Source organism: Schistocerca americana, chromosome 3 (genome assembly GCF_021461395.2).
Source record: "Schistocerca americana isolate TAMUIC-IGC-003095 chromosome 3, iqSchAmer2.1, whole genome shotgun sequence".
In the NCBI taxonomy this organism is placed as follows: Eukaryota; Metazoa; Arthropoda; class Insecta; order Orthoptera; family Acrididae; genus Schistocerca; species Schistocerca americana.
Genome location: NC_060121.1, coordinates 412,282,096 through 412,303,188, shown reverse-complemented (window position 1 = coordinate 412,303,188; position 21,093 = coordinate 412,282,096). Strand labels below are relative to the sequence as shown.

General features: G+C 37.0%; 1 protein-coding gene across 1 annotated transcript in view; it reads left to right on the top strand.

The window, feature by feature from the left end:
* LOC124607281 (proton-coupled folate transporter-like) overlaps nucleotides 1-16,494 on the top strand; it is a 326,877-nt gene extending 310,383 nt beyond the window's left edge. The window contains exons 11-12 of the mRNA XM_047139560.1: nucleotides 27-121; nucleotides 16,335-16,494. Coding sequence (XP_046995516.1) covers nucleotides 27-120 — 94 coding nt within the window. The 3' untranslated portion in view covers nucleotide 121; nucleotides 16,335-16,494. The remainder of the gene's footprint in view (nucleotides 1-26; nucleotides 122-16,334) is intronic.
* The last annotated feature ends 4,599 nt before the right edge of the window (nucleotides 16,495-21,093 follow it).

The window sequence follows — 21,093 nt, the reverse complement described above, 5'->3', positions numbered from 1 at the left end:
TATTTTCTTTCTTCTTTTTTTTCCAGGGCACTGGCATTTTTACAACGCAAGTGCTCACGATCCGGCTATTATGAAGAGTTGCCAAGCAATGATAGCTGTCCTGGATCTGTAGATGCTTAAAGTATCAATATTTTCCCTTATTCATATCTACTTATTGAATTAAGCCATGAAAAGTTGTCAGTTACTTCATCTTGTGGTAATATAATTCTTTGGACCACAAAAAACTCTGAACAGGAAATTGTGTGGCAATCTAATTGTAACAGTAAAGGAAGTAAAATTTAATATTTTGTGATGCAGTAAGTCTGTGTGTGTGTGTGTGTGTGTGTGTGTGTGTGTGTGTGTGTGTGTGTGTGGTGTTTGTGTGTTTGTTTGTTTGTGTGTTTGTGTGTAAGGGGCCGGGGGGTCACATACAAATGTTTGTGTGTTGGCTTGTTTTTGTATGTTGAAATTGATGTGAAATTGTACAGCATGAAAGACAAATCTTGACTGTAACAGTGCATTTCCAGTTTGATGGATGGTGAGAAAATACAAAGAAAGATGGTGAAATGCTAATTATTCAAACCATGTTTAAAAGCACAAATACATATTTTAATTTGAAGAAATGCACATGGTACAGTGGATCCTAACCTGTCTGTGACTATTACCTCTGAATGACATGTAGTACCAGACAGTACCTTAACAAAAGTCTGCCATCCATCTAAACTTTAACTCGAAAAGGGACATTAAAACTTTATTTTTATAGTAACAACAGAAAAAGAATATTTATTTAATTTTGAAATACATATTTTTGGTGACGTCACTCAGTGCACATTGTCAGTCCTTCCTTGCTTTTATTTTCATTGCTACCAAGACAAAAATTACTTTCACACTTACAAGTTTGGCTTTTGCTGATAATAAATGATACTCGAGGCCAGCCATCTGAAAAGAATCTTGCCAACCAGTTGTTGCCATTGTGTAGTCTAATAAATAGCAATTTGGCTCAAATTTTGCTATTTGAAAATATTATTTCCTTCAGCGAAAATAATATTTGTTCATTTATTTTTCAAACCAGTCAAACAGTTGTTTAATGAGTTTATTTAAGTTGGTAAATGATGGCTTCTAACTAGACTTTCAGCAGAAAAAATAAACAGAAGGGGAAATATGGAGCTATTCTAGCGAATGAGATGGAATTTTCAAAACAAAGCTTCCAATATGTCTGAAAGTAACTGTTTGCTATCAGTGTATATCACCAGGTACTGAGACATGGACTTTTAATACAAAAACCACACAGAAAATGAGGGTGTAAAGGGTGCAATGAAATGTTGCATTTTGAGAATTATTCTGGGAGACATGAAAACAAGAAAAAGGATCTGCAAACAGACTGATGTCATAACTGTTGCAGTCTAAGAAAAGGGTGAAATAAACAGATTTTCTGAAAATAGTCTCATCACAGGTCATTGTGCTCACTCCTAACCATTGTGACCCTATGAACGAAGTGTCTCCATCCTGTACAGTTACCAGTTTCTTAGAGCCTGCTGAAGACCAAGGCCAGAGATCCTCTTGATTTGATCAATCCGCCTGTTTGCTACTCTTCCCACAGTTCCTTGCCTGACGTCTTACCTTCCATGATTATGTTCTCTAGATTTTCTCCATATCCTCTTACAATATGGCCAAAGATGTGGAGAATTTTTTGATTGAGACGATAAGGAAGGCACATGGAGATATTGAGAAGCTCAATAATGGACACATTTGTTCTTCTTTCAGTCCACTTTATGTGCAGTGTCCAGCTCCGAAGCTCGAATGTGTTAATGTGCTGTTTGTGTCTGGCTTTAAGGGTCCATGTCTTGCAACCCTAAGAGAAGACAGAAAACATGAGTGTTTCAACAAGCTCTGCCAGACCCAGGTGAGGTTCTTTATGCCGTAGTGTGATCCATCTTCGTATCTCATCTTCACAGCTTCTCATATTACAGTTGGTTGCCCCAAGATAGATGAAAGAATAGATGACTTTTAGTTCCTTTAATTGACCAATGATTTCTACCTGTACTCCTCAATCAGTTATCACAAGATTGGACTCACTGAGATTGATGCCAATCCATGTTATAGACTAATGTCTTTTACTTTTGCTAATAGCTTAGCAAGTTCATCTTTGCTGCTGACTGCCCGCATCTCGTGGTCGTGCGGTAGCGTTCTCGCTTCCCACGCCCGGGTTCCCGGGTTCGATTCCCAGCGGAGTCAGGGATTTTCTCTGCCTCGTGATGGCTGGGTGTTGTGTGATGTCCTTAGGTTAGTTAGGTTTAAGTAGTTCTAAGTTCTAGGGGACTGATGACCATAGATGTTAAGTCCCATAGTGCTCAGAGCCATTTGAACCATTTTGCTGCTGACTAAAAGCACAGTGTTATCAGCAAATCAGAGGTTGTTGCCACTAATTGAGATGCTTTTAATCCAGCCACCAAGAGCATTCCTAATGACATATTCTGCATAGATGTTGTTCAGTTGGGGGAGGGATAGAACATACAGCTGCGAGGTGATTAATGTGTAGACTTCTGATCAGCACAGTCAAGTGTGGTGGGACACCAAACTCTGCAAGTAACTGCCATGACTTTTCCCAGACAACAAAGTCAAAGTCTTTCCTGTAGTCTGGGAAACAGATGAAGACAGGAACATAGAACATTCATGATTTTTCAATTATTTGTCATATATTGAGAACCTTTTCATGAGTGCATTTTCCTTCAACAAAACCTGCTTTTTCTGTGGATGTGTGAGACAGAATGTATGGCTTCAAATGCTGGTTCAAGATGTAGAGCAAAATTTTGTTTGCATGGAATATGAGAGCAGTGGTTCAGTAGTTGTAGCAGTTCCTGACTGACCCTTTCTTGTGCAGGGGGATGAAGAGAGACTTTGACCAGTCTTCTGGCCACTCCCCAGTTTCCCATATTCTTGTACATATTGGCTGCAGCATATCAACACCATCCTGTCCCATTTCCTTGTTCTTCTCACCAGATATATCGTTAAGACCAGCAGATTTATAGTTCCTCCAATGCTGATTGGTTCTCTATTTTGCTGCATAAGATCATAGGTTCCAGTGTAAGTTCAACTGCCTGACTTTCAGTACTTCTGTTAATACCAGAATATAACTTTTCACAGCACTGTTTCCACCTCGCAACAGCTTCTTTTTTATGTCTGATAAGATTGTCATTCTCATCACCTGCTAACTGCATGTGAGGGTTAAATACACTGGTGAAACTAGTGAATTTCTTGAAGGGATCACAAGCTTGATTGTGATTATGATGTTGTTCTGTCTCCTCACAGATACCATTAATGAAGTATGATCTGTCCTTTCTGCAGTTCTATTGTACTTCTCTGCACAAGTTCTTATATCTATCTTGATTGTGGGTTGTGTGGAGACCAGTTTTCTTCTCTCCTCAATTAGTTGTAGTGTGGACTGTAATGTCTAAGGGTATTTTGCACTTAGTGGTCATTGTGATGTCTGAAGTGATGAGGAAATTACCTCCTTCACTTAATCGGATGTTTGTGATGATGATGCATCTTTGTCATGATTGATGTTGTGGAGTTTTGGTCTTGCAAGCTCACCAAATTTCCAAAGACCTTCCTTGTTTGTGAGTTTTAGTTGTCTTTTCCACTCTTCTTGGTGAATTTGAACTTTATCCACATTTTCATGGACAGCAAATTGTGATCACTTCCTCAGTGAGCTCCAGGGAGTGTCTTACAGTCCAAGACCAAAGTCAACCAACATATTTGCAACAGGAAGAAGATAATGTGGTTTCTAAATCTATCGCCAGGCAATATCCAAGTGTACAGTCATCTTGAGTGATGTTGGAACATAGTGTTACTGACAGTCAAGTTGTTACCCACACGTGAATCTAGTGAGTACTTGCCTCAGTCCTTTCTTTCACCAAGATCATAAGGTCCAACCACAGATTGTAGGTATGTGTCTTGGACAGTGTCTCCAATTTCAACATTGAAGTCTCCTTGAGTTATTGCATATTCTTTGTTAGGGTTTTTGCTGAGGTCTAATTCCAGTTGTTCTTAGAAATTCTGCACCTCCTCATCAAGTGCTGCAGAATAGGGGCATTGGTCTGGATGATGTTGAGTTTACATGGAGAAGCATTCAATTTGATGGAGATGGTCCTGTCAATAACTGGTTCATAACTGAAAACACAGCTGTTCAGATTTCCAGGAACAGCTGTTACAACACCACATCTACTTTGTCCACTACACACTGAAAAGTACAAAGTAGTCTTTCCTTGGGTCATGAAATGGCCACTTCCTCTCCAGTGAGTATCACTAAGCCTGAAAATATCATTCTCACTAATTTCTCTTTCCACTGTAACATGTTTTCCATCTGAAGTAGCCCAACAATGCACAGTGATAATTTGCACTGTGATGTTTGTCCAATGATTTCTTTCAGTTCTGTCCCCCATCCCCCACCCCTCCCTCCTCAATGGAGACTTGAAGCTCTGGATAATTCAGAATTGAGCTCAGCCATGGAATTCTCATTGAAAAATTTCGGTGGTGGTTCCCCATTGTCTTCCACTGACCTCCAAAACTCACCTGCTTGCTGACTCAGTTTCTCACGAGGGTTGGTTATCCATTCCACTGACTTGCTCAGCTTAACAGGGGAATCATGTGTAGGTAGGAAGTTGGAGAACTGAGGTGAAAGAGACCAGGAGAAATCTCTTGCTGATTTCTTCTAATCGCATATCATTACCATTTTCTCTCGCCAGAGTCTCAACGTGTTTGCAGAGAATTGTCCACGTCATTTCCAGGGCTCAAAATAGTTTAGTCATGACTAAACTAAAATCAGAAACTTTTTGTCTTCACTCCTCAGAAAATTTAATTTTATCTCACCTGGGAGTCGTTACACTCATGTCCTAGAACATGAATCAGTACAGGCAGTATGTTATGTTCTCATACCATAAGATACACCAAAAAATTTAGAGATATATTTTCAGAATATTCTGCTCATAGACAACTGAGTTTCCTTTCTGTCACCAGGACTCAAATTACCTAGGACTACTGGTCAAGTACCGAAAAAATCAGTAACATAACAAACTGAGTTGGTGCATTGGCTAAAAGATTTGTGTCATATTCAAGGGAATCTTGTTTCAAATTCTTGTCCAGCCATCCAGATGTAGGTTTTATTTGTTTTCTTTAAATTTTGTCAGATGCTGGAATAGTTTCTTCATTTAGGCCACACTTGATTCCCTCCCATATTTTTGTTCAGTCAGAGATTGTGCTCTATCACATGAGTTTGATCTCAACTGTAATCTCTTCTACTTTTTAGTAGTGACAATATATGCACATTTCATCTAATGAATTTTGTGAGGGTTTGGCAAATTAAGTAAAAAAAATTGTGGGACAAGGAAACACAAAGATAATGACAAATCATAACAGCAGTGGAAAAGAGAGGGAATGGAAATATCTAGGACAGAAATTAAAAAGATATCTGTGTCAACCAATTCCATTGTAGAACTCTAAAAACAGTAGTGCTTGGAGCCAACATTCACTTCATGTGAAGTGCATAAAATATTACCAAGACCCAGTGGATAACAAGATGTCAACATCTGCAAACTTCTTAGCCCCAAATGTTCATTAGTTCCAGACCTTCAATTTCACAATTTCAGATCACATTGTGTGCCTTTATTTACTTCCAGCTGCCTGAAGTGTGCACTGTTAAAGGGTAACTGTGCTGTTTGTGAGTGGTGCCTAGCATTTATATCTTATGCCAGGTCTCAACTGCCTAAACAATATGTTACTGCAGGAATATTAATCACAGTTTTGTCCTTCTCCAAGAACTGCACCAGTATATTAGCTCCCCAACTACCCAAAAGATCATCTGCGTGACTTTCCTATGAATGCTTATGTTAGGAATGTTTTCTTAGTAATAAACAAAGTATTCTTTCACTCTATGAAATACCTCTTACTCGTTGGTTCATAATGGTGCATCTTGATCCATCTTTTACTGTACTTTCAAACAATGGACACTCCAGGTAGGATTATCAACAATATAGGAAAAGACAGATTGCTACTTGCCGTAAAGAAGACGTGTCACATTGTAGACCAACACAATTAAAAGACACTTATGTAAAGTTTTCAGTCACAGCCTCCATCAGTAAAAAGGAGACACAGGTCATTCATACACATGCAAGTATTTGCTTGTGTGGATGAATTGTGTGTGTCTCCCTTTTACTGATGAAGGCTGTGACCAAAAGCTTTATGTAGGAGTCTTTTACTGTAGTTTAAAATCAAACAGTGTGAAATCCAGGATGGCATGTAACAATATTATGAAATGGAAAGTGGCTTTTCACCATATAGCGAAGATGCTGAGTCACAGATAGGTGCAACAAAAAGACTGTCGCAAATAAAGCTTTAGGCCAGTAAAGCCGTTGTCAAAAATAGGCAACAGACACACACCCTCAGGCAAATGCAACTCACACACATGACTGCAGTCTCAGACAGTTGCCTGAGACTGCAGTTGTGTGTGAGAATTGTGTTTACCTGAGTGTGTGTGTCTGTCTGTTGTCTATTTTTGATGAAGGCCTTACTGGCCGAAAGCTTTATCTGTGACAGTCTTTTTGTTGTGCCTGTCTGCAACTCAGCATCTCCGCTATACGGTGAGTAGCAACATTCCTGTTCATAATATTTTTACTGTAGTTTGTTTGAGAAAGCTATCTCCTTCACCCCGTACATAATAATCTTGTGCATAGTGGTCTGAGCAGTGAGACTTTCCATCCTGTGCATGCCCGTACTCAAGAGCCAACTTCCTTGGTATCCATTAGTTACTAATTTACTTACAGTGTACTCCATCTTGCATGACATTTTGTGCAAATCTGTGACTTGTGTTCAATTCCACTGGAAACTTCACCACTTTGTACTGATTTGGCAGTTGATCTGCCATTTCAATGTCTCAGCTTGCACGCACTCCAGTCTCCTACTATGGAACAACACATATCATCTGGATCCTGTATTGCTTCCTTAAATAATTTTAGGCGAATGGAAATATGGTACCATAAAGAAACCACTGTGTGTGTGTGTGTGTGTGTGTGTGTGTGTGTGTGTGTGTGCGTGCGTGCACATGTCTGCACTGAAGTGAGACCAGCTTGCTGCTTCATTGCCTGTACAACATTTTTTATAGGCATCTTTGTTTGCTTCCTTTACTTGTGTAAATTAAATTCAAAGTTATTCAGGTATTCCATTTATTATGTGGTAAATTTTCTTTGTTAATCTAAACAATGCTAAGATATTTGCCCTTTTATATTACCCATCTTTGTAACCCCTGACAAAATTATTTTGTTGTTAAAATAGCAATATAAAATAGATAATTTTTGTTAACATAAGAAACATGACTCTTTTTTTTATAAATTATTAGAAAACTGAGAAAATTTGTTAATTGTTTTGGTTGCAAGGTAATAGATTTTTGTGTAACAGTTGTTAAGTTACATTCAGATACTAAAGAAATTTGTGATGAATCTTCAGGAACAGTATTGTCCTGAATCACATTCATGATACAGGGTGCAAAATCTTAAAGACCAGAAACTGATACTGAGCTACTCTGTACTCTTCATAGAAAAGTGTGAATAATGACCTAAAATCCCTTACAGCCATCACAGAAACTGGAAATGTAATACATGAAAATAAATATGTTTTAATTTGTATTTTACGTATAGGTACTTGTCAATATTATTCAAAAACTGTGGCACAGAGTATGAAATAATAGAACATATCACACTTATCATTACAGTTGTCAGCATTGTCTCGACTTAACTGAGATTGTATCATCTCCTTCCCCTTAGCCTGAATTTATAAACTCACTAATAAATTATATTTTTCTGTTATATGAGTTTAAATTATTGCTTCATGAATTATCAACTTATAGACATTTATTTAGTAATGGCAGAGAAATACAGTGAGATGTTGGGAAACTTCATATACTTGTATGCCAATACGTATATCCCATCACTGGGAAATTTTAGCATATGCCAGTACATATATCCCATCACTGGGAAATTTATGCATTTCTTTGGTTGATTTTAACAATTAATAATGCCTTATAAACAAACATAGTTAATGAATTTTATCAGGGTTTTTGTCGCTCTCATTTGTTGCACTAAGAAATTATGCTCTACTGACCATTATCCAACAAGCATCCCTTGAACATTACTCCATATAAGCACACCACATAAAGATAGTGAGGAAGCAAAAGAATACAGATTGCACCCTCTGAATGGGTAGTAATGCTCAAATAACTATCCCTCAGCTACAGTCAAGTACACACATGCTTCACATAAGATATAAGGGCAAAAATAAAATGACTGTAATGAGCCTGTCAATGGTATTATACACTCTTTTGTGCAGTAAATGTTGCTTCTCTTTCACATAATGTTAATGCACAGTTTGAGTACCAGTATCTCTTCATGCATTTGGAATTGGAAAACCTGTGTTTGTAGCTTATCGGCAACAGATCATCTGTTTGAATGAATGTTGTTCCAAGGCATCAGACAAAAAGGCTCTGTTTCTTAAGTAATCAAGATATTTGAGAGAAGTATGTGACTCTCAGTACCCTTCTCAAGAGTGCATCTTTCAGTTGTTTTATTTTGTTTCTTCAAAAGTTTTTCCTATTATGTAAAACTCTTAGAATCTTTTAAATGTAATTTCATTAAAATAAATTAGTTAACACATTTACTGAGCAAATATTTATTTATTGTCTCATAAATATTGCAAACAGTCACAATACATCACTGCTATAATATGTTTAGGCTCTCACAGAGAAAAAACTGGGACATTTGTGTTTGTACTTCATATCTAACTTAATTACTACACTTATGTTTAGCTTTTTTGTCAGTTATCATGATATTTTGAAATTGGCAATAGGCCTATGATGTTGCAGCAGCTGAAAAACGAATGTGAAGAATGTTTCTTCATTTTGTGAATTGGAAAGGAAAATGTAGGTACATTACACATAAATAAAATTCTTTTCTTCAGAAATAAAAAAAGACTGATATATTTTCTGCAGTGTTTAGTCACTTACTAGGTACTTCTGTACAATTTGTTAATCCTAAAAACTATGTGATATTACTAATCAGTAATCATATACAAATTATACATTTAAGATTTCAGACTGATAGGGAAAGCATGCATACATGACAAACAACATTCAATAAGCACTAGTAACACATGCCACATTGCTCACATTCTTCACAAAATTAACTTTTATATGGCTGCAGTCTCATTGGGAGAAATGTTTTAAGTAAATGGATGCTCATTTATTATTCCTTTAGTTTTGTTTTTACTTGTCTCTTTGTTTTGTTTTTACTTGTTGACAGTCGACAAGTTAGAGGCGAGGCTAGGTAATTGCTGCTTTTACCTCCAACACATCTCTTACTGTATCTTTAAGCATAAGATGTGTTAAACCAATAAAATTCTACTTCCAGAAAACTTGTTGTTCACAAATATTTAGGTAAATGAAAAATATTATATAACACAATTTGTTTCTTGATTAAAAAGTGGGACAGTTGTGTGTCCTGAATGATTTTCTTGGGACACCAGAACATTTATGTGAAAACCAGGACTGTTCTGGCAAAACCAGGATGTCTGGTCAGCCTAGCCTTGGCACCCCTCATTGGCTAATGCTGCTGTGTAATTTATGGATACAGCAAACAGACTAAAACAACAAATAATATTAGAAGAACTGTATAACATTTAAGAACTTTATTCATGTAAGGGTGACAGCTTTTTCATTTACCTTAATGGTAGGATCATTGTGTAAGCATGTAACACAAATTATCTTTTTGTGGCTATGAAAGTACGTGTTTGAAATGTTTCTCATTAAGTGCCGATATATGTGCTGCCCAATAAATGAAGAAACCATAATGGCTACAGTTGTCACACAGTGTTACTTGACTAGTCTAAAATATCAAATGCAATTACAAATTACTATTTGGTATCAAAAACTGAATGAACTTGGTTAGCATTAAGACATGTCGTGGAAAACAATTCATCAATTGCAATCACTTAACCATGAGCAAACCTCAATATTTATTTATACACACACAATTCATGGAATCTACCAGTACAATAATGAATTGCTTATCACATTAACTTTAAACTTCACTGCCATTTAAAAATTTCATCAATTCTTTGTACTGTATCATACTGTCTAAGTTCGGTGAAACTTAACAGCACCAGGTAGGTGCTGTTTTTCAATTTTCCTGCCTTGCAGTTTAGACATCATATGAAATCTATTACCAGGTTTTAAGCTCACCAGCCTGATTTTTGTAGTCTCTCATCCATCACCTCTCTAGTAGCATGTTAGCCATCTGTCATGAAGCTGAAAATCTGATTGAGTTTTGGATGGTGTTTGCTAAGTAATGAACACAACACCACAATTTTGGTTTCACTTTTTTGCATATATGTAATCCTCCGGGTTCTTCTGTTTTTATGATGACCACTTTTACAACTTTGTAAGATTATTAGCACATAAAATCTGCTCAGTACTCACAAACAACCACCAGGTCAATGACAGATATACTCAGGTAAATTGTTGAGTTATTGAAGCACAAATTAATGAATCACTGTCAAATAATCATTAGTTTTAGTTCTAACAAGTCATTAAAAAAATATTTAAGTGTGGCACAAAACAGCTCATAGTTACTCTATACATCACTGTTGTCAACTGTCCTGTGGTAATTAACCAAGCAAAAGTACACTTAAATATTTCATTCCATATGAGAATTGTCACTGTCAACAAACACTTTATCAAAATGAAAATGCCAGTCCCAGTCTCCTACCAGACACGACCAAATTCAGTCAAAATATTCATTAATTTGAGTTCCAGAAATCATTTGAAAACTTTTAGATGTAACCATTAATGAATTATCAAAGATGCTGATACACGTGTTTTGATGAATAATTGTGTGTAGCTCTTGCATCAGCAAACACCAAGCTCAATGTAAGTGTTGCATGTTTACTGACTTGACCAGGACTGGGCAGACTGCAGACTGGGTGCCCTCCAACTATCTGAAGACTGGCATATGAACAAACTGTTATTTTGGAAACTAGATTTTGTTATTCAGGATGGGCCATAAGTACTGGCAAAATTTTTGTTTGGGAAAACTGTGTGTTCTAGAAATTTAGAAGACTTTAAGGAATCATTTTATGCATTTGTGTATAATGCGTTAATGCTTTTGGGAATAGTCTTGGCTACTTAACTTTTTCGTGTGCACTTTATCAAATGGGTGTTGTAGATGTTCAGTAAATGAATAACCTTTTCTTTGTGAGAAATGCCTGCTATCAATATACAACATTATCAAGACAGTATTTGTGATACACAGATTGTCAAATAAGTGACACAGTGGAATTAGTCTTTTACCTATTTATTTCTACAAAGACATGCACAGATTTCTCATGACAAAGTCTCTTCCAGGTCTGACTTCATATGTTTACTGCCACTGGTGTGTATATAACGTGCTACAGTTACAATAACTTCATATGTATTGTTTGAGCTGTACATAATTAAACTTACATTGAAAGTTATAGGCTTTCATGATATGGATTACAGAATGAATCTGACAATTGTGGCAACAATTTAGTATGTTGAAATAAATCAATTTTTACATAAAATTTTTGTGGGATATTCACAGTTGAAATAGACTGATAACATACTGTAATTGCATCATGAATTTCGATGCTGACATGATTTCTGCATCTTCACATTGAGTTCTATAATTATTACTACTGTTTTTTTTGTATCCTTTCTTACAATTCATATTCTCAGTGTGTGTTGACATCTGGTCTAACATACTTTGACAGTTTGTAACAATGCTTTCATAAATCAATTGGCTTAATGTATTAAGCACCTAATTTCATCATAAGTTCATTAGTTTTCATAGATGTAGAAATTGTATATGATTTCATGTAAAGATTGTGTAATAATGTCACCATCTCCAAAATGCATGGTATCATTTGCCACCCCCCCCTCCCCCCCTTCCCGCCTCCACTGAGTACTGCACCTAAGAGATATGGGCCACATTCTGTCATGACTTGAATGCACGAGGATAGAAAGTTTGTTATACAAAGTAATTATAGCATCTGTATGTATTAGTGATATAGAGTGGCAAATTCTAATCTGTTGTTAACATTATGTAGACATTTATACAAAATATTCAAATTTTAATCCCTCACAGTTTGTATATAATAATTTCTTTATTATTGTTATTATTAACTTGAGTGACGGCATTGGAACACTTTAGTCATTCCATGTTCACTTTCTTTATACTTTACAAAATTATTAACATATGTTTTTCATATAAATGCCTTCTGAATGCCCTCTTTTAACTCCATACTTGTAATCATGTGCAAAACTTATGTGTGAAGCATTGCAACTTTACCCTTGTCTCATATTAACTCTGCTGCTACAAATTCAGCAGAGGGTGAGTGCACAACCTGATATATCAGTTGGTTTTTGGACATTGTCGTAGATTTTAGTTCACATATACAAAGGTTTATTTAACATACATAAGTGCTTACACTGATATAAATAGTAAGGTCAGAAATTATAATTTTCTTTGTTGCAAAAACAAACTTACGCTATGTTCGCGCTCATCTGCACAGGGCTTTCACTGCATACCATTGCATCATGCCCTTACATAAGTGAATAATGATTATTATGGTGGGCAGAGACGTCAGTCAGTGAAATATGATATATAAGTCATGAGAAAAGCAATGAAATAGGGAATTAAGGTTATGATCCTCAGAGAAATGTATGTTTAGCAATTATTTGAATTATATTGTTGCTTTATTCATAAAAGTTTACTTTGCTATGAATGATGGTCCTACACTATGTGATCAAAAGTATCTGGACATGTGGCTAAAAATGACTCACAAGTTCGTGGTGCCCTCCATTGGTAATGCTGGAATTCAATATGCTGTTGGCCCACCCTTAGCCTTGATGACAGCTTCCACTCTCACAGGCATATGTCCAGTCAGGTGCTGCTCTGAGGAGAAGTAACGATATCGGTTGGTGAGGCTTGACATGAGGTCAACATTCCAAAACATCCCAAAGGTGTTCTGTAGGATTCAGGTGAGGACTCTGTGCAGGCCATTCCATTAGAGGGATATTATTATCATGTAACCACTGTGCCACAGGCTGTGCATTATGAAGAGGTGCTCGATCGTGCTGAAAGATGTAATCGTCATCCCCGAATTGCTCTTCAACGGTGAGAAGCAAGAAGGTGGTTAAAACTTCAATGTAGGCCTGTGGTGTGATAGGGGCATGCAAAACAACAAGGAGTGCAAGCCCCATCCATGAAAAACATGACCACACCATAACACCATATCCACTGAATTTTACTGTTGACACTACACATGCTGGCAGATGACGTTTTCTGGGGATTCTCCATACCGACATCCTGTCATCAGATCGCCATATTGTGTACTGTGATTTGTCAGTCCACACATCATTTTTCCACTGTTCAAGCGCGGTATCATTTGGCATTCACTGGCGTGATATGTGGCTTATGAGCAGCTGCTTGACCATGAAATCCAAGTTTTCTCACCTCTTGCCTAACTGTCATAGTATTTGCAGTGGATCCAGATGCAGTTTGGAATTACTGTACGATGGTCTAGATAGATGTCTGTCTATTACATATTATGACCCTCTTCAACTGTCGGCGGTCTCTGTCAGTCAACAGACGAGGTCGTCCTTTTCGCTTTTTTGCTGTACATGTCCCTTCACATTTCCACTTCACTGTCACATCGGAAACAGTGGACCTAGGGTTTTTTAGGAGTGAGGAAATCTCGCGTACAGATGTGTGACACAAGTGACACCCATTCAGCTGGCCATGTTCGAAGTCCGTGATTTCTGTGGATTGCTCCATTCTGCTCTCTCACAATGTCTAATGACTACTGAGATTGCTGATATAGAGTACCAGGCAGTAGGTGGCAGCACAATGCTCCTAATAAGAAAAACGTATGTTTTGGGGGGTGTCGTGTTACTTTTGATCAAATAGTGTATATATACTACAAACATTGGTACATTTGCAATCTGAAGTAGTTCTAGCAGAACAGTTGCAGGCAAAGAAACAGTTCTTTATATCACAGTCACTGCAATTTACAATATGTGCAATTTCAATTTCCAACTTGCAAACTGAATATTGTACACAGTGGTACACAAGGAATCTGAAATAGTTATAGCAGAGCAGTTGTAGGTAAATAAACAATTCAATACATTATGAAACTTTATGTTGCCTATTTTCAAAATTCAGATCCTCACTTCCCAAACTGGTACACTGAAGACAATCTTTCGAATAATGCTACAGGCTTCAGTAAAGTTTCTATCTCAGAACTCAAGCATGTGTAGATCCCAGGCCATTTTAGCCCACCTTACCTGCATGACTGCAACCAGCAAAATACCATGATCTCTGCCTTGTATGCTCTATCCTGAGTTTTTTCATGCTACCCTAGTTATATTAATATCCATATATCTGAATCGTTATCATTTACAAATGTCTTTTGTAATATTCAAATACTTCAAACAAATACATTACACAGTTCTATACACAATAGTTGCTATCACAATATATTATGATGTTTTCATGTCACAATTATTTTTTTAGCACATTGCACAGACCAGAACACTAATTGCTTATTGACACAACTACTTTATTGTAGTTTGGAAGGTAGGAGATGAGATACTGGCAGAAGTAAAGCTGTGAGGACCGGGCGTGAGTCGTGCTTCGGTAGCTCAGATGGCAGAGCACTTGCCTGCAAAAGTCAAAGGTCCCGAGTTCGAGTCTCGGTCGGGCACACAGTTTTAATCTGCCAGGAAGTTTCATATCAGTGCACACTCTGCTGCAGAGTGAAAATCTCATTCTGGAAACATCCCTCAGGCTGTGGCTAAGTCATGTCGCCGCAGTATCCTTTCTTTCAGGAGTGCTAGTTCTGCAAGGTTCGCAGGAGAACTTCTGTAAAGTTTGGAAGGTAGGAGATGAGATACTGGCAGAAGTAAAGCTTTGAGGACCGGGCATGAGTCGTGCTTCAGTAGCTCAGATGGTAGAGCACTGGCCCGCGAAAGGCAAAGGTCCCGAGTTCGAGTCTCGGTCGGGCACACAGTTTTAATCTGCCAGGAAGTTTCATATCAGCGCACACTCTGCTGCAGAGTGAAAATCTCATACTTTATTATTTCTTGCCCTTTTCACATTATACAATTCAAATTCATCTACAATTACAAATATATTAATTTACTGTTTAATGAATATAGAAAGTTAAATATCAATGTAAATTACTCACACAGATGCTAATCGCTTTATGTATTTGTGGGTAACTCTGTTTTAGGCATACAATTTCACCCCTCCCATTGCTTACCTTACCCACCTAAGCTCCACAACAGACAACATTGCTATAGCTATCAAATCTATCATATTACAATATTATCACCTGTTATCTTACAGCATCACCATTGTCTGAAATATCACATGGTCTCCAATACCAACCGTCCACTCACAGCACAATTAAATAAAAATAATAGACAATACTAAATAACTGGAATGCACAGTTAGGCTTTACAGTTTCTAATATCATAAGATTAAAAGAGTTCAATGAACATTTAATTACCTTAGGTAACAGTATTATTAATAGTACAAGTTGTTCTAGCTTTGGAGATGCATTAATGCATGTGGAGCAAATTATGTCTATTATTTATTAGAATGGCTGTGACTGTTTGGTCAGTACATTGAGTAGAATTCACAACATGACTGTGCAAGTAGTATGTCTATCTCTGACATGAATTTTCAGAATTATATTAAATTAAATCCATTGGTTTCTGTTCCTTCATCCTCTGTACAATTTGTTACTGTAAAATAATCTTTAGTATCAGAAGCAGCAAGTTAAGCTCAACTTATACTGCAAATGACAAAAAGAGTGTAAATTATTTTCTTATCCTCACCTCTACTTTACTTTGGTTATTCACTAAGATTAGCTGGTAAATTGACAGGTAGTAATTTCTGTCTTGGGTAATCATTATACAAAGTATTTTTTGGCAGTAATCATTATTCAAAGTATTTTTTTGGTAATGATAAGTATTTTCTTATTTGAATGTATTCCAGTCATTTGTGTGTTCTTTCCTAGTACAGTCACCTCTTCATTATTCAGTCAATACTGTATGCATAAGTGTCCTAGCAAAATGTGCGTATTATAAAAGTCAGTTGTAGTGATTTGAGATTTTCTGTGTAAATTCTAGAACCAATCAGCTTTCTACCATCTCAAACACATGATATTCTGAATATGAATGTGGGATGGTAGAATCCTACCTACTGAAAGTCACGTGTTTGTGTGTGCAGGTATAAAATCAGTTGCGGGAAGAAAGTAGACACAGCGTACGAGCGGCATTGACAAGTTCTTGTCAGGCAATCCATAGATCTTTTAGTGAGTGTGTAAGGAAGAACCATGGAGTTTATATGCAGATGTGTGCTTATTTTGTCATTGACTATTTTTATTAAAACAGGGGCAGTTGAAAAAGAACTCTTAAAAACTCTTGACATAAGCTTGCTATAGGCAAGACTTATTTTCTGATTCATGTTTAAGAAATGTTATGGTATCTAAGCCAACTTTCATTTAACTGTAACTCAATTTGTTTCTGATGTTTGGCTGCACAAGAGACTTACAGAAAGTTACATATTTATGTGGAAAGTGAGAGTTTTATTGTGTATTGAGGTCAAATACATCATTAACTGATGAAAAGTAATGTTTGTATGTCTACTTATTTCATTAGTAGAAAGAGTCTAAAAATTCCTGTACCTAGCATTATTCAATGGAGAAGAAGTCGAGAGGGTTTCCAGCAGCTGACTAGCCAGTAAAGAAGTGGGGCTGCAAGTTCCAAGTAAGTCACCTCGTAAAAAAGTGGAAGGTGGTTTGGGGGAATAAACCGATATAACCCAGATCCACACTCACACTTAAAGTCATTAGAACCTGGTGACCTGTGTGAAAGGACCGAGAAAACAGGACTTTTAAGTGAAAAATGAGAGCAGAAGCTGTTATGTGTTGCTATAGCAACCAAACATAATAAGACATGGGAATTACTGCAAGAAATTGGAATATGTTAAAGTATCCAATGGAGCAAAATTTAAATGGAAAAGCAGTGAAGAAATGAAAAATTCACAATGATAAAACACCAAAGAATATTTTGGCATATTTGTCTAAGATGAAATACACATAAAACGCTTCAACCAAGAAGATCCAGTGCAGGGAGTATACAGCTCTCACACACATACATCCAACACCACCGGAACCAGCTGCTGTTCACCGGTGCTGACCAGTATAGTCTTCAACTTAAATGTCTCTATTAATTTTGTTTGTGTAGCTGATTTACATTATAGTAATCAGCTGATAGGTACCCCATTTCACATTGCTTCTGTTTTGTCCAGTTGGCTGTGCACCGTGCATGTTGATTCGCTTAACTTCCAAAGCGGTTTCCGCCACAGTGCGCAGGGTGTCTTTGTGTATCTCAGCTGTAACCAGCTGCCTTTAAAGGTGACACTGACATCGACTTTGCATTTTGTTTACTCTACCCCTATAATCAGCTGTTAGCAGCTTCGCATGTATTTGTCACTGTACGCTCAGCTTAAAGCATGGCTGCGCATCTCAATACATTTCACCCTCATGACTCTCACTTACATCTCATGCATTGTGAATTCTTTCCTTTTCCATCACTCTTATTCAAGTTTATGTGCCTAATGTAGTATAACTATATCATCTAATATTTTTCACTCATTCAGTATCATGTGTAGTGTTTCCTTAAGAAATATCAAATGGTTTCCTTTGATTCTATAGATATGTAAGTCTTAAGAAAGTACAATATCAAAATAGAAGGAAAATTTCTATTCACTAGGTTGCATGTCATTCTTTGCATGTTAGATAGTAGAAGAAAGTTGATAATTGCTTATTGGCTAAACAGGATAGTAGAAGAGGGAAAGAGTACTGGAAATATAAGTATTATACCCCCTGGCTGGAGAGGAACCAAGCACCAGTCAGTTTATTCATCAAAGGGCAGCAAACCTCCTACCTTTGTGTGTTTTATTGATATGACAGACAGGGAAAGATCGAGACTTGAATTTTCATTTAACAAATTTCTGCAAATCTTTATGTGGATACATGCATTTTATTTTGCTATTTTTTATATTTCCTATCAAGTGGCACACAGGATGTGGCTTGTCAACAAAGATATGTGGACTGACATATAACAATTGCAGTTTTTTATTCAATGCTTTTAACTTCAATGATTTTTGATGAGTTCTTAGTAGTACCTCCTGTCCAATCTGGAATTCTGTTACGTTTTTCATTTCCTATAATAAATACCTTTCTTTCGTTGAGCTTGCTCTTCCAATGTTATTAGTGCTCATTATACTTTCTCATCTAAGGCTATGTGTTTGTGCCCTAATTTAGGAATTGGTTTTACCCATTCATCTAGTTCGACTTTTTCAAACATATGTTTGGCCAATGTGTACCCTGTTGATGAGTGTGGTAGGTGATTTACTATAAGTTGAAATGGACCCAGGTATTCTATCCATTTCTTTTGATTCTGTGGTATGTATGTCAGGATAAATCTATTAAATTCACAAAAGCATCATACAACAGGACTTGTTTCCAGATGGAATTTGGATGCTAAAATATGATGTATGTTTTGTGATTTCAAAAATGATTTCCATTGGTCACTTGAAAAATTTGATGTGTTATCAGTTAGTACTGTGCTGGATTTCACAAAACATAGTATGTAGTCTTCAGACCTAACAGTCTGGACTGCGTATAGCTGAAGATGCTTACTAAAAATGTCATACAGGTCTACGATGTATTTTGACCCTGCCACGGGCTTGGGGATAAGGTCCTGCAGCACCAATAGATACAAGATCCCTTGGTTGCTTTGGTATTATTGGGCATAGTACCTTAAGACATATCCTTTTGACAAACTGCACTGTGTCTGATAACTTACTCTATATGTCGCCTCATATTAGGAAAATAACAATAAGTAGAAATTTTGGCAGCACACTTTAGCACACCATAGTGTCCCCATGTGTGGTGTGTGTGTTGAATTAAGTTGTCTGCATATTCTTGAGCTATGCACACACACCACTTATCCATTAGTCGATCACTTCTATAAAAAAGTATGGCATTATGTACAATGTACTGCTGCTCTAAATGTTTGTGGTTCTTGATTGCAAATTTTTTTATTACCTTGCTGCATCTTGGGTCTTCTTCCTGCAAGTGTTGCATGTTTTTGCACATTTTGATGTAATATGGTTTAAAAGCTCCATCATTTATTAAAAGTATCCTGAAATCTGATGTTTGTTCTTCTAACTCATGGAAATCAATGAGGCCTTGGGGTAACCATCATAGTGTATCTGGCAAACCATTCTGTTCCCCTTTTATGTGCACTATTTCTGTTGAGTCTAGACAAGACAGCCTAGACACAATGGGAGGAAGCCGAAAGGCACGTGCTTAAACTCACGCAGACTGGTGTGAGGTCTGAAACAGGATACGTAATGAATGCTATAAAGAAAAGTACGTAGCTTCTGGAATACTGAACTTTAATCCATAATTGTAGCACATCGCTCTTGATGATACATGCTTCATATAATAATTATCAATTGAATACGGCGCCTTGCTAGGTCGTAGCAAATGTAGCTGAAGGCTATGCTAACTATCGTCTCAGCAAATGAGAGCGTATTTATCAGTGAACCATTGCTATGAACGTCGGCTGTACAACTGGGGCGAGTGCCAGTATGTCTCTCTAGACCTGCCGTGTGGTGGCGCTCTGTCTGCAATTGCTGACAGTGGCGACACGCGGGTCCGGCGTATACTAATGGACCGCGGCCGATTTAAAGGCTACCACCTAGCAAGTGTGGTGTCTGGCGGTGACACCACATTTTCAAAATCAAACTCTTGAAAATACACGCTTCACCTTGCTGTTCTCTTTTGTAACAACTTACATGTAAAAAGAAAGGACAAAGCTTGATGATCACAGTAAACTTTGGTATGTTTTCCCCAAAGATAATATTGAAATTTGCAAAATGCCCAAACTACTACTAACACTTCTAACTCAGTTACAGAAAAAGTTCTTTCACATTCTGTGAGGGTTCTACCAGCAAAACTGATTGTATTGACTTCTTCTTTACCATCCTTTGTTATTATTTGAAACAGTCATGCACCAAGCCCCTGAGAACAAGCATTGGCACTTAAACAAAAACCCAACTCCATATCTGGGTGTTTAAGGACAGGTGCTTTAATCAGCGCCTGCTTAGCCTGATGAAAATCACTTTTGCATTCTTCAGTCCACAATGAAGTGTGGTTTTTATGCAGTAAGTGTAATAGTAAACCACTGTTCAACTATTGTTGTGGCACAAATTTCATAAAAAAATGAGGCCAGTCTCAGAAAAATTTTTAATTGTTGCTTTGCATAGGGTGTTGGGAAATTGTATATCGCTTCTAGTTTATTGGGGGTCAGCTACAATTCCTACTGGTGAAATGATATGCCCTAAGAATTTTATTTTGTCTTTTTTGAATTCAGACTTTCTAAGTTAACTGTGATATTGTATTCATCAAATTTTTGAAAAACCTTTAACAAAACACTTACATGTTCAATCCACGTTTGGGTCAGAGTGTAATGCGGCTAAGCAATTCTGGACCAAGTATTCTGTCTAATGCTTCAATAAATACACCAGCTCAAACATTTAATCCGAGAGGTAGCACCCTAAACTGGTAGCTCCTTCCAGCATTTATGAAAGCTGCATACTTTCTACTCTCTTCAAGTAATAAAATTTGCCAAATCGAGGGATGTTAAGTACCTAATACCATGAAACTTTAATAACTGCTCTTCTAAATTCTCTGACCTTGTTCTCATAGGAATGATGATTTTGTTTATTTCTCTCTTATCTAACACCAACTGCACCGTTCCATCAGTTTTACCAACTCTGAGAATCAGACTGCAATAAGGTGAGTGCGATGTTTCAATAACCTTCCACCTAATCATATGCTCTATTTCTTGTCTTATTGCCTCTTTCTTTGCCCAAGGAATGCCATATGATGTTCTACATGCAGGTAAACTTT